This window comes from Charadrius vociferus, unplaced genomic scaffold (genome assembly GCF_000708025.1).
Source record: "Charadrius vociferus isolate BGI_N301 unplaced genomic scaffold, ASM70802v2 scaffold527, whole genome shotgun sequence".
Lineage (NCBI taxonomy): Eukaryota > Metazoa > Chordata > Aves > Charadriiformes > Charadriidae > Charadrius > Charadrius vociferus.
In genome coordinates, this window is record NW_009649428.1 from 390,810 (window position 1) to 402,203 (window position 11,394).

The 11,394-nt window shown below is 41.1% G+C and overlaps 1 protein-coding gene across 1 annotated transcript in view; it reads left to right on the plus strand.

The window, feature by feature from the left end:
* LOC104290418 overlaps positions 1 to 6,212 on the plus strand; it is a 27,875-nt gene extending 21,663 nt beyond the window's left edge. Inside the window, 3 exon segments of the mRNA XM_009889510.1 lie at positions 1,203 to 1,275; positions 5,643 to 5,930; positions 5,997 to 6,212. Of these exon segments, the coding sequence (XP_009887812.1) occupies positions 1,203 to 1,275; positions 5,643 to 5,930; positions 5,997 to 6,212 (577 nt within the window).
* The last annotated feature ends 5,182 nt before the right edge of the window (positions 6,213 to 11,394 follow it).

An 11,394-nucleotide genomic window follows, 5' to 3' on the forward strand; every position in this document is an offset into this window, starting at 1 on the left:
TGATTAGGGGATTGGAACATCTCTCCTATGGAGAAAGGCTTAGGGACTTGGGTCTCTTTAGTCTAGAGAAAAGAAGATCGAGGGGGGATCTTATTAATACTTACAAATACTTAATGGGAGGATGCCAGGGGGATGGGAGTAGTCTTTTTTCAGTGGCACCCAGTGATAGGACGAGGGGTAATGGGCATAAACTTGAACATAGGAAGTTCCATCTTAACATGAGAAGGAACTTCTTTACTTTGAGGGTAGTGGAGCACTGGAACAGGCTGCCCAGAGAGGTGGTGGAGTCTCCCACTCTGGAGACATTCAAAACCCGCCTGGACGCTGTCCTGTGTAACGTGCTGTAGGCGACCCTGCTCTGGCAGGAGGGTTGGACTAGATGATCTCCAGAGGTCCCTTCCAACCCTAACAATTCTGTGAATTCTGTGAATTCTGTGAAGTGTAGGGTACCGCAACTGGGGAGGAACAGCCCCATGCACCAGTACAGGTTAGGGTTTGACATGCTGTAAGGCAGCTCTGCAAAGAAGGACCTGAGAGTCCTTGTGGAGAACAGGTTGCCCATGGGCCAGCAATGTGCCCTGTGGCCAAGAAGACTAAGGGCATCAAGAAGAGTGTGGCCAGCAGGTCATGGGAGGTTATCCTCCCCCTCTAGTCTGCCCTGGTGTGGCCACACCTGGAGTACTGTGTCCAGTCTGGGCTCTCCAGTTCAAGAAGGACAGGGAACTACTGGAGAGGGTCCAGTGGACAGCTATGAAGATGATTAGGGGAATGGCGCACCTCTCTTATGAGGAAAGGCTGAGAGACCTGGGTCTGAGCCTGGAGAAGAGAAGACTGAGAGGGGATCTCATCAATGCTTACAAGTATTTAAAGGGCAAGTATCAAGAGGATGGCGCCAGACTCTTTTCAAGGGGCAGTTGGCACAAACTGGAACACAGGAAATTCCATCTGAACATAAGGAGAATTTTTTTTACTTCAAGGGTGGCAGAGCACTGGAATAGACTGCCCAGAGAGGTTGTGGAGTCTCCTTTTCTGGAGATATTCAAAACCTGCCTGGATGCATTCCTTCTAAATGTGAACCTGCATTGGCAGGGAGGTTGGACAAGGTGATCTCCGAAGGTCCCTTCAAACCCCTATAATTCTGTGATTCTGTGATCCATCAGTGTTTGTCAGCAGATGATTTTTGAACCCTTCTCCTTCTTCAGCATCTATCAGCGGACAATCTTTGAAATCCTTGCAAAATGTACCCTGAGAGGCGTCCCAGCTCCGGGGAAGATAGTGAGTCACAGCCTGCTGCGATCCTGGAGGCTTCAAAGGGTCGTACTTAGGATTGCTATTTATAGGATCGCATGATGATTGACTTTAGTCAGTGTTTTTCCAGAAACCTTCCAGACTGGGCTATGATCCAGGCAGTAGGATGTTCAGGTCTGGTTACCAGGCAACAGGAGTTTCATGTATGGTTAGGGAGTGTCTAATCGTCCCAACTCACTGTACTTGTAAGCAGGACCAGAAAGTACCAGATTGTCCCAATTCACTGCACTTGTAACCAAGACGAGGACACAATGTTGGCTTGCTCTGACATTGCAACATTGCCCAGGGGGGCTGTACCACCACACCAGGGGAGGTTTAGACTGGATATTAGGAAAAAATATCTTCACCAAAAGGGTTATCGAGCACTGAAACAGGCTGCTTGGGCAAGTGATTTTGTCACCATCTCTGGAGGTACTTAAAAGACATGTAGGTATGTCAATTAGGTTTAGTGGTGGACTTGGCAGTGTTATGTTTATGGTTGGACTCTATCTTAAAGGCCTTTTCCAACATAAACGATACTATGATTCTGTGATTCTAATTACCTTTCCCTCATTGATCTCAGTTGTGCTTACATGGGCACCACATCTAGTGTTTCTGATCTTGTCACTTAGACAATCTTGGTCTTTACATGATTGTTGTGGAACCTCACAAAACCATGCCAGACTGACTAACAAACTAAAAATGGGATTTATTTTTACAAGATGGTAACAAAATCAAACTAAGTTTTAGTCTAACTGAAACTGCTTTGAGACTCCAACAAACATTAACAATCCATAAATTCAAAATGTCATTTGAGAGTGAATACTACACAACCAACTTAAGAATTCTTAAGGTTTATGGCCCATGACCCAAAACATGCAATCACTCACCTAATAAGGGAGGGCTCTCAAACTTGAGGAGTTTCCTTGGATGATGTCCCAGGCCAAGGGGAGAGTCCCCGAGTGCAGACTTGCTGCTCCAAGGAGGACCAACTCAAAATGGCTCTCTAGCAGACTTCATTTATACCCTAGCTGAACTGACCTGTGGTCAAATATGGTCATGTGCTCCTCCTCCTCCCCCCACCCCCCCATCCCGCCTTGGCTGAGGACACCAGCTTCCTCATGTTTTGACCAAAATGAATACATGCTGACAACCACTGTGTGGGCATGACAAGAGTTGTGGCAGGAAGTTTTCGCAAGCTTTTGACATGAGCTGGGAACGTGTATTTGCAGGCCAGAAAGCTAATTGTGTCCTGGGCTGCATCAAAAGAAGTGTGGTAGCAGGTCAAGGGATCTCATTGTCCCCCTCTATTCTGCTATTGTCAGACCCCACTTCGTGTACTGCATCCAGTTCTGGGGTTCCCCAGTACAAGAAAGACATAGACCTGTTAGAGTGAGTTCAGAGGAGCGCCACACAAATGATCTGAGGTCTGGAATACCTCTCCTATGAAGAAAACGGAGATAGTTGGGGTGGTTCAACCTGGAGAAGTGAAGGCTTTGGGGGAACTTGATTTGCTAGAGGGAAGGGATGCCATCCAGAGGGCATCCTTTTCAATATATACAGAGGGTTTCTAAGAAAGATGGATAGATACTTTTTACCAAGGCACGTATTGACAGGACAAGGAGCAACGGTTTTAAACTGAAAGAAAGTAAATTTAGATTGTCTATAAGGAAGAAATTTTTTACAATGAGGTTGGTGAGATAGTGGAAGAGGTTTTCCAGAGAAGCATGGATGATCTTAAAAGTCCCCTTCCAACCCAAATCATTCTATGAAAATGATGGACTTTGTATCCAAGCACGATCTGGATGTCCTCAACTAATGCAACAGTGCACTTGTAGCTAAAACCTGAAACAGCAGCATGCAAGCCCAATTGAGATGTCAAGATATGTGATATCCAGGAGTCTGTGCTATAAACTCACTTTGGAACCCTTTCTTTGTTCTGCCTGTGTTTTATTTTGGCTGCAATCTAGGGAACATGTCCCAGATGGCATAAGAGAAATAAAAGAAAGAAGGAAATTTCCTGCTCATATTTTTTTAAGCTAGTGAAACTCCTAAGAAAACACCAATAGCAACTTTACACAGAAGATGTAGTTTTCTTTCTGTCAATTCTGTCTATGAATAAAGCATGAAAGCAATTCTTCAGTAACTGTGCTTTTGCTTTCTGAATATCACAGTGATCAGGAAGAATGAAAAGCGGAAATATACTTTTAGATGGAAAATGACTGAGAACTCCTATCCTGGAACACCAAAGACAAGATATTTGGCCATAGAAGTCCAGAAAGAGCAGCATAGTATGTTCTGGTTTCCTGATATTTTTATTTACTTAATTAAATAATGTCATGTTAGTATATGTTTACACATGTTAATATATACATACACAAAACCTAATCTGTATCTATACTTATATCCTGGTTTGAGGTAAAACAGGACCAATTTTTTTCAGTAACTGCTTCTTAGCTAGGCCTCCTTTAACTACTGAAATTAACAGCATATTGTGCAGACACTCCTTGCTCTCAGAGTGATAAGACCAATGTTTATAGCTGATTCCCAGGCAGGGTATGAAGAGAGGCTGTTGCTTATACTTATTGCTACAACGGCCAAGGTCAGCCAACTTTGTTCCTTGCCCCACTGGAGGGTCAGAAGCAGAACTGGACGTATGAAATAAACTTGAAACTCTTTAGAGAAGAATGTCCCAAGTAGTTAAAATCAGGCTTCTGGGAGAAGTAGCTTTCCCAGAGATTAAGAATGCACTGTTTATAGTATGAGTTGGGCTGCCATAGTCCTGACCATAGGCTGTCTGTAATTACTTTTCTAATTCTGTATTGCTTTCCGTGGTCAATCAATAGAAAATAGTAACCTCCAAATAAATTCTGTCCCATATTTTCTATCTTTCTGTAGATATTAGCTAAGATCATGACAAATATTTTCTCTTTCTTCCATATAAGAAATAGCAATACTGCTGCAAGTAATTTTTTGAGAGTGTCTGAGTGAATGGAAAATAATGACAGTTTATGAAAAATTCAAGCATTTGTAGAATTTCTCTTATAAATTATGCAAGTGAAATTTTACTTTTCTATTAAATAACAAAAAATGTCATTCACGTAGTCAAGAACGCACATTTTTAACTGAAAACTTAATAAATGCAATTACAGGTGTACATAAGCTAAGTTCATTTGTATTCTCATTTCCAGCTGAGAACAAAGGCAACCCAGGATATACTCCACTTAAGTTTAGGCACTTAATGAACATGCTGAATTAAGGGATAAGATGCTATATTATTTTTTCTATAATCACAGGGTAAAAAAGGAACTTCCCTTTTTTTTATGTTAATCAGCCACCTTTAGTAAGAATGTTCTGTTAATCATGTAGAAAGCATAAGGCAGTTTTGACTCCTAAGTCAATAGCAGCTGGAGGTATATGTAAGATTCTTCATTTATGGAACCTGAATTTCAACGTACCTTTTTTCAGTCTAGGAAAACACAAATCTGAAATAAGTCTTGAGAGAATTAAGAGTTCAGCAAGTCAAACATATATTATTTCCCTACTTTCCATCTTCTCCACCTCCCCATTTAAGATATCATTCAAATTACTGCACTTTTTTTAGAGCAAAAATGTGCATGCTGGCCATCTTTAACCATCTTTAGCATCTTTAACCTTTTTTTATTCTATAACCTGTATGTAAAAATACATTTCATGTCAGTTTTATTGTTCATTTTTAGTTGAAAATCTACCTCCGAGTGGATTGTTTGGTAAGAGTAAGAGTGATGAAAAAGAATTACATGCCGATTTCTGCTCATACATAATCTTCACTGTACAGTTTAACATTCTCATCCAAAAGAGGCTGGGTGGGTTGCATTCCAGAAGTGTACGTCTGACTGCATTTTATGTAATAGGTGGGGTAAGGACCACTGTATTGGCTTGTAGACATCTCCATAATAAGAATCTAATGTTAACTGAGATGAGTCACGCTTCTCATTCCTGTACATAATAGTATCAAAGAAATAGCTCAGCTAGGAAGCAATTCCTCCGGTCCTTATGATGAGATACATCACTCATATGAGCCTATTTTTTCTCTCGAGTACAAGTGAAGGCTGGACAATTAGTTCAGATGTGAATTTCTACACTGTAAACTTCTATAATTAATAGGAATCCCGTTATCTGTACATTGTGTCCAAAATTATGTAGGCGAAAGAAAATTCTATGTATAGGGCAACCATGGCTGTTTAATGTCTTACCTAGCTCTCTATCACAGGTTATTTAGTTTGATCACTGAAGAGAGCATAATTCCAAATAGAAACACCAGTCAAACACTACTGACAGAATTCACTCTCTTAGGTCTTTCTGGTGATCCAAAGTCGCAGCGATTCATACTTGGCTTCTTCACCCTTATTTACATAATAACATTGCTAGGAAACTTACTTATCTTCTGTCTTATCCACCTGGATCCTCATCTGCGTATCCCAATGTACTAGTTCCTCAGGCATTTATCTCTCATAGATATATGTTACTCTTGCAGAGCTTTTCTTCCATCGCTCATTAGCTTTTTAGCTCAGAGAAGAACCATCTCATTAACTGGCTGTGCAGTTCAAATGTACGTTTTTCTTGTGCTGGCAACTACTGAATGCGTCCTCCTGGCAGTCATGGCTAATGACTGACATGTGGCCATATGTCTCCCACTCCACTACACAATGATCATGAGCAAAAGGAAGTGTGTCACATCATTAACTTCACTCTCACAAGCGAGTGGCCTGGTACTGCCAATTGCACACACTGTCCTGACATTGAGGCTACCTTACTGTGGTCCCAGTGTGATGGATCATTTCTTCTGTGAGATGCCTGCTGTACTGCAGTTGGCATGTGCCGATACACATCTGATGAAGCTGGTCACTCAAGTGGCATGTCTCTTCACCATGTTGATGACATGAAAAAAAAAGGCAAAATAATCTTTACCTTATACAATATTCTTACTCCAAAGTTAAATCCAACTATTTACAGCCTGAGATACATGGAGGTCAAGAAAGCATTGGTGAGGCTTATTAGAAAAGAAACATAGATCTAAGTAACACAGAATATGTCTCCTAGAAGTGTTCATGTATGGAACTCTCATAAGGGCTGGATTCATAAGTACATACACTTACAGTGTAGAAATGGCCATCTGAATTACTCATGCTGGACTGGCTTTACAGTTATTGGGGAAAATCAGCACAGTTACTATGCAATTCGACACACTAAATGAAGCATCTGAAATAATTAAATAAACATTGGTCTGAAATTGCCTATTGCTCTCCACTGACTGTTAAAGAAGTCTAGGATGACTATTTCATATACAGATATCTAAATCATACATTTGCTAAATTTACTAAAGCTACTTACATGATTTTTTTTCTCCTGAAATCTTATGTTTTAATAATAACTGGAGTACTGTTACTAGGAAGTAAGTGCATGAATATCCTTCTGTCTCTTTGCCTTAGCATAAGGTCTCAAAAAAGACTGAATAAATGAAATATCCAAATGTCAGGTTCACTGGGAGATGGGAACTGTGACTTTAATTAAAAACACCAGAAGTCTGACATCTACAGTTTCAAAGAAACTTCTTCATGAGGGTGGCATATATATGATATACATAATTTAGGATTGTTCTGAGAATTTAACAGTAAGGAGGACTGTAATCCAGTGTCTGGAAGCTCTTCTGGGTGTTGCTTAATATTAAACTGTAGCTATTTAATATTGTCTTTTGATGTTTACCTTTCGATGCAATGTGTGACATTATGCAAAGGCTTGCATTATGCTTCCTGCTTGCTATAGGGTTAGATTAATTGCATTATACCTCAAAATTCTCATTAAAATCCAGGATCATTAGATATGAAGATATGAAGAGCCTATATGCCACTATTTATCTGTACTCTAAATATTTTAGTTTTATGGAAGTTAAATGTTATAGATTAGCCCAGCAAGCTATAGAGTTTTAATTTTTTGTTATTTTTTATGTCCTTGTTATGTATAGAATAGATACTATTAGTTCAAAATAAATTATTTAGTCAGACAAACAGAAACAAAAGACACTGATCTCCCAGAGGGTGCTCTCCATAATTTAGAATTTTATTTTTCAGTTGGATTTCTAAGAAATTGTCTGATGTGATTCCCTCTATTGTTTTTTCTTTTTTTAATCACCTTCTTTGTATTTTTTAGTAGGTTTTCCCATTTAAAGTGAATGTTATTGGGAACTAGAGCTTATGCTTCATTAAAAAAAATAGTACCTATTCTACAGTCTGATGAAGGGGTCATTAAAGCTTATGTGTTTTCATGTTATGTAACAGTAGTCCGTTGATACAGTTAACCAACTAAACAAGTCATGCTGATATTCCATTCAAAAACGCTTTCTTTCAAGCCAAGGAATAAAGGAAAATGGGATGATATTGAGACTCCTAGGAAAGTGACACTAGAATATAACTAAAAGATGAGGAACACAGGTAATGGTTTTGCAATGGTGTCAGAGTGGGATTGGACTCGGAGTAACGAAGAAATCTCAATGTGAGTATGGTCGTTCTCATTTATTGAATATTTTCAAAGAGTATATATAGGCTTACAGCAAAAGCATGCATAGGCAACAACATTACAATTGGTCCAGCTCCCTTGTTCACGCGCAACGTCCCGCAACTAGATTGGCTAAGGCCCTCTGTCCACGCACCTCTTGTTTTACTCTTCTCCCAGCTTATCTTGTCCCAAATTCCATTCTGCTTAGCAGTTTTTTTCTCCCTTTTAGGGCAGCCAAGGGGGGGCCAAGGACGTTGCACATAGGCCTCCGTGCTTAGTTCAAACCCTGGGTTGCTCAACGGAATTAAGTTATGCCCTTTTTCATTCAGGAATGTCTCCACAAAAGGTCAGCTCAAGAAATCCAGACAGCAACTCAGGAAGAGGGCTGGGGCAGGCACAAAGTGCTTCTGGTCACAAGGTTGGGGTGAAAACCTGCGGTGGAGCAGGTGAGGGCAATTAAGGCTGATTAATGCACTCAGGGTCCTGAGTCCTTACAACTACACTTTACAGAGCATTTATTTATGTCTGGTGATTAGGAAGGAAATACAGACAAGTAGCTTGAAAATTAAAAAAAAAATATATTTAGGTTTAGTCTATTTACTTTGAAGATAATTAAAAGCATGAGAACTTTATAAAAGCAAAAATATTTTGTTAAGATATATAGTTCTTAAAATTTAATTTTAACACTGAGGTTTACAATTTTTCAGGATAGATTTGGAATGGATTCCATTTAAAGTTAAGACAGTTAATGTATACATCTAAATGTAGGAATCAATGTAAGCTACGTTTCTGAACCCTGAACAGAGTCTGAAGTGTAGATTCAATCTATGCAGTCTGGACTTCATTCATGGTCATCCATTTTGAAGTATCTCATAATATCTCAAAACTTCCACACACTGATTAACAGATGCAATAAATTTAACATTTTTATTTATATTCATTCTTCTCACCTAGTCTACTAATTGTTACAAGTATGTGATGTGTATCTATAATATCTATTTTATATATACACATATATATTTATATGAATCGCTGACCATCACTGTGTGGGTGTGACAAGAGTTGTGGCAGGAAGTTTTTGTGGACGTTTGTGGGGTCTTTGTTGGGTCTTTGTCAGGGCGAGTGCATCTGCCACAATGTTGTTGTGGTTTAACTCCAGCCAGCAAATAGACACCACACAGCCACTCGCTCACTCTCTCCTCAGCAGGATGGGCAGAAGAGAATTGGAAGGATAAAAGTGAGAAAAATTGTGGGTTGAGATAAGAACAGTTCAATAAATAAAATAAAATAAAAATAATACACACTGTATGAAACAGAAAATAACAGAGAGAGAGGAGCAAAACCAAAGAAAGACAAGTGATGCAAATGAAAGCAATTTCTCACCTCCATCCAACCGATGCCCAGCCAGTCCCCTAGCAGCACCGCCTGGCCCCCACCAACCTCCCCCCCTTTTTTATTCCTGAGCATGATACTGTATAATACAGAATGTCCCTTTGGTCAGTTTGGTCAACTGTCCATGCTGTGTCTCCTCCCAGCTTTTCTGGCACTCCCAGCCTACTCGCTGGCAGGGCAGTATGAGGAGCAGAAAAGGCCTTGACTCTGTTTAAGCACTGTTCAGCCATAGCTAAAACATCCCTGTATTAACACTGCTCAGCACAAATCCAAAACATACCCCCATATTAGGTACCATGAAGAAAATTTCGTCTATTCCAGCCAAAACCAGCACACATGATGTCACTGATACATTTTAAAAAGCACCTAAAAGCTCCTCATACAATTTTCTTGCTCCTATTGATAACATCTTGTTTACCTCTTACAGAGATTCTAAGACAAATCATTTTACTTTGGCTTTAATTCTTCTATTAGTAACAATAAAGTGTAAACAGTCTGCATACGAGAGCAACACAGTATCATGTTTTCCACACACTGTTTCCATGCTCTAAAGCATTTTTGCCATGGAATTTTCTTAATCACTCTTGTCATTTCCTGCAGAGGCCTTGCTAGGAGCCCCAGTGCTCCTGCAGGACATCTTGCTCACATGTATTTGATATCCACAATCAGTAGGGGTATGTTTTGGATTTGTGCTGAGCAGTGTTAATACAGGGATGTTTTAGCTATGGCTGAACAGTGCTTAAACAGAGTCAAGGCCTTTTCTGCTCCTCATACTGCCCTGCCAGCGAGTAGGCTGGGAGTGCCAGAAAAGCTGGGAGGAGACACAGCATGGACAGTTGACCAAACTGACCAAAGGACTGAAAGCTTGGTATGTCCACTGCTAACATCCTTAAAATCATTTTCCAAGATTAACTTCGCCCAGAGAAGCCCTTTTCTTCTGACTGAGTATAGAGGGCTATGTATCACTTACATAGCTTTAGCACCATGCCATAGGATAGGATGTTAAAGTGAGATGTCATTCCCATGGGGAAGGAGAGTTAAAAGAAAAAGACAGCTAACAAGTTGAGGAATAGACAGGCCAAAGGTGCGACATATTTCACCTTACTTTACATAATACACTGGCTTAAAAGTCTACATCTGAGGTAATAATTGCTCTGTTTGACCCAGCTGCTGATTCACTGGTGATTAGTGCCAGTTGAGATGTCCGAGGGCATTTAAAACCTTAGTAACAGGACAGGCAGAGAATCACAGAATCACAGAATCGCAGAATGGTCAGGGTTGGAAGGGACCTCTCGAGCTCACCCAGTCCAACCCCCCTGACAGAGCAGGGTCACCTACAGCAGTTGCACAGGACAGCGTCCAGGAAGGTTTTGAATGGCTCCAGAGTGGGAGACTCCCCCACCTCTCTGGGCAGCCTGTGCCAGTGCTCTGCCACCCTCAGAGGAAAGGAGTTCCTCCTCATGTTAAGATGGAACTTCCTATATTCAAGTTTGTGCCCGTTACTTCTTGTCCTATCACTGGGCACCACTGAAAAAAAGACTGTTCCCACCCCGCTGGCACCCTCCCTTTAAGTATTTATAAGAATTAATAAGATCCCCCCCTCAGTCTTCTTTTCTCCAGACTAAAAAGACCCAAGTCCCTCAGCCTTTCCTCATAAGAAAGATGCTCCAGTCCCCTAATCATCTTCATAGCCCTGTGATGGACCCTCTCCAGCAGTTCCCTGTCCTTCTTGAACTGGGGAGCCCAGAACTGGACATAATACTCCAGATGTGGCCTCACCAGGGCAGAGTAGAGGGGGAGGATGACCTCCCTCGACCTGCTGGCCACACCCTTCTTGATGCACCCCAGGATGCCATTGGCCTTCTTGGCCACCAGGGCACATTGCTGGCTCATGGTCATCCTGTTGTCCACCAGGACTCCCATGTCCCTTTCAACATAGCTGCTCTCCAGCACATCAGCACCTAACCTGTACCAATGCATGTGGTTATTCCTCCCCAGGTGCAGCACCCTATACTTGCCCTTGATGAATTTCATTAGGTTCCCCTCCACGCAACTCTCCAGCCTGTCCAGGTCCGGCATGTCAGCCACTCCTCCCCGTTTTGTGTCATCAGCAAACTTGCTGATGGTACACTCTATCCCTTTATCCAGGTCATTGATGAATATATTGAACAGGGCTGGACC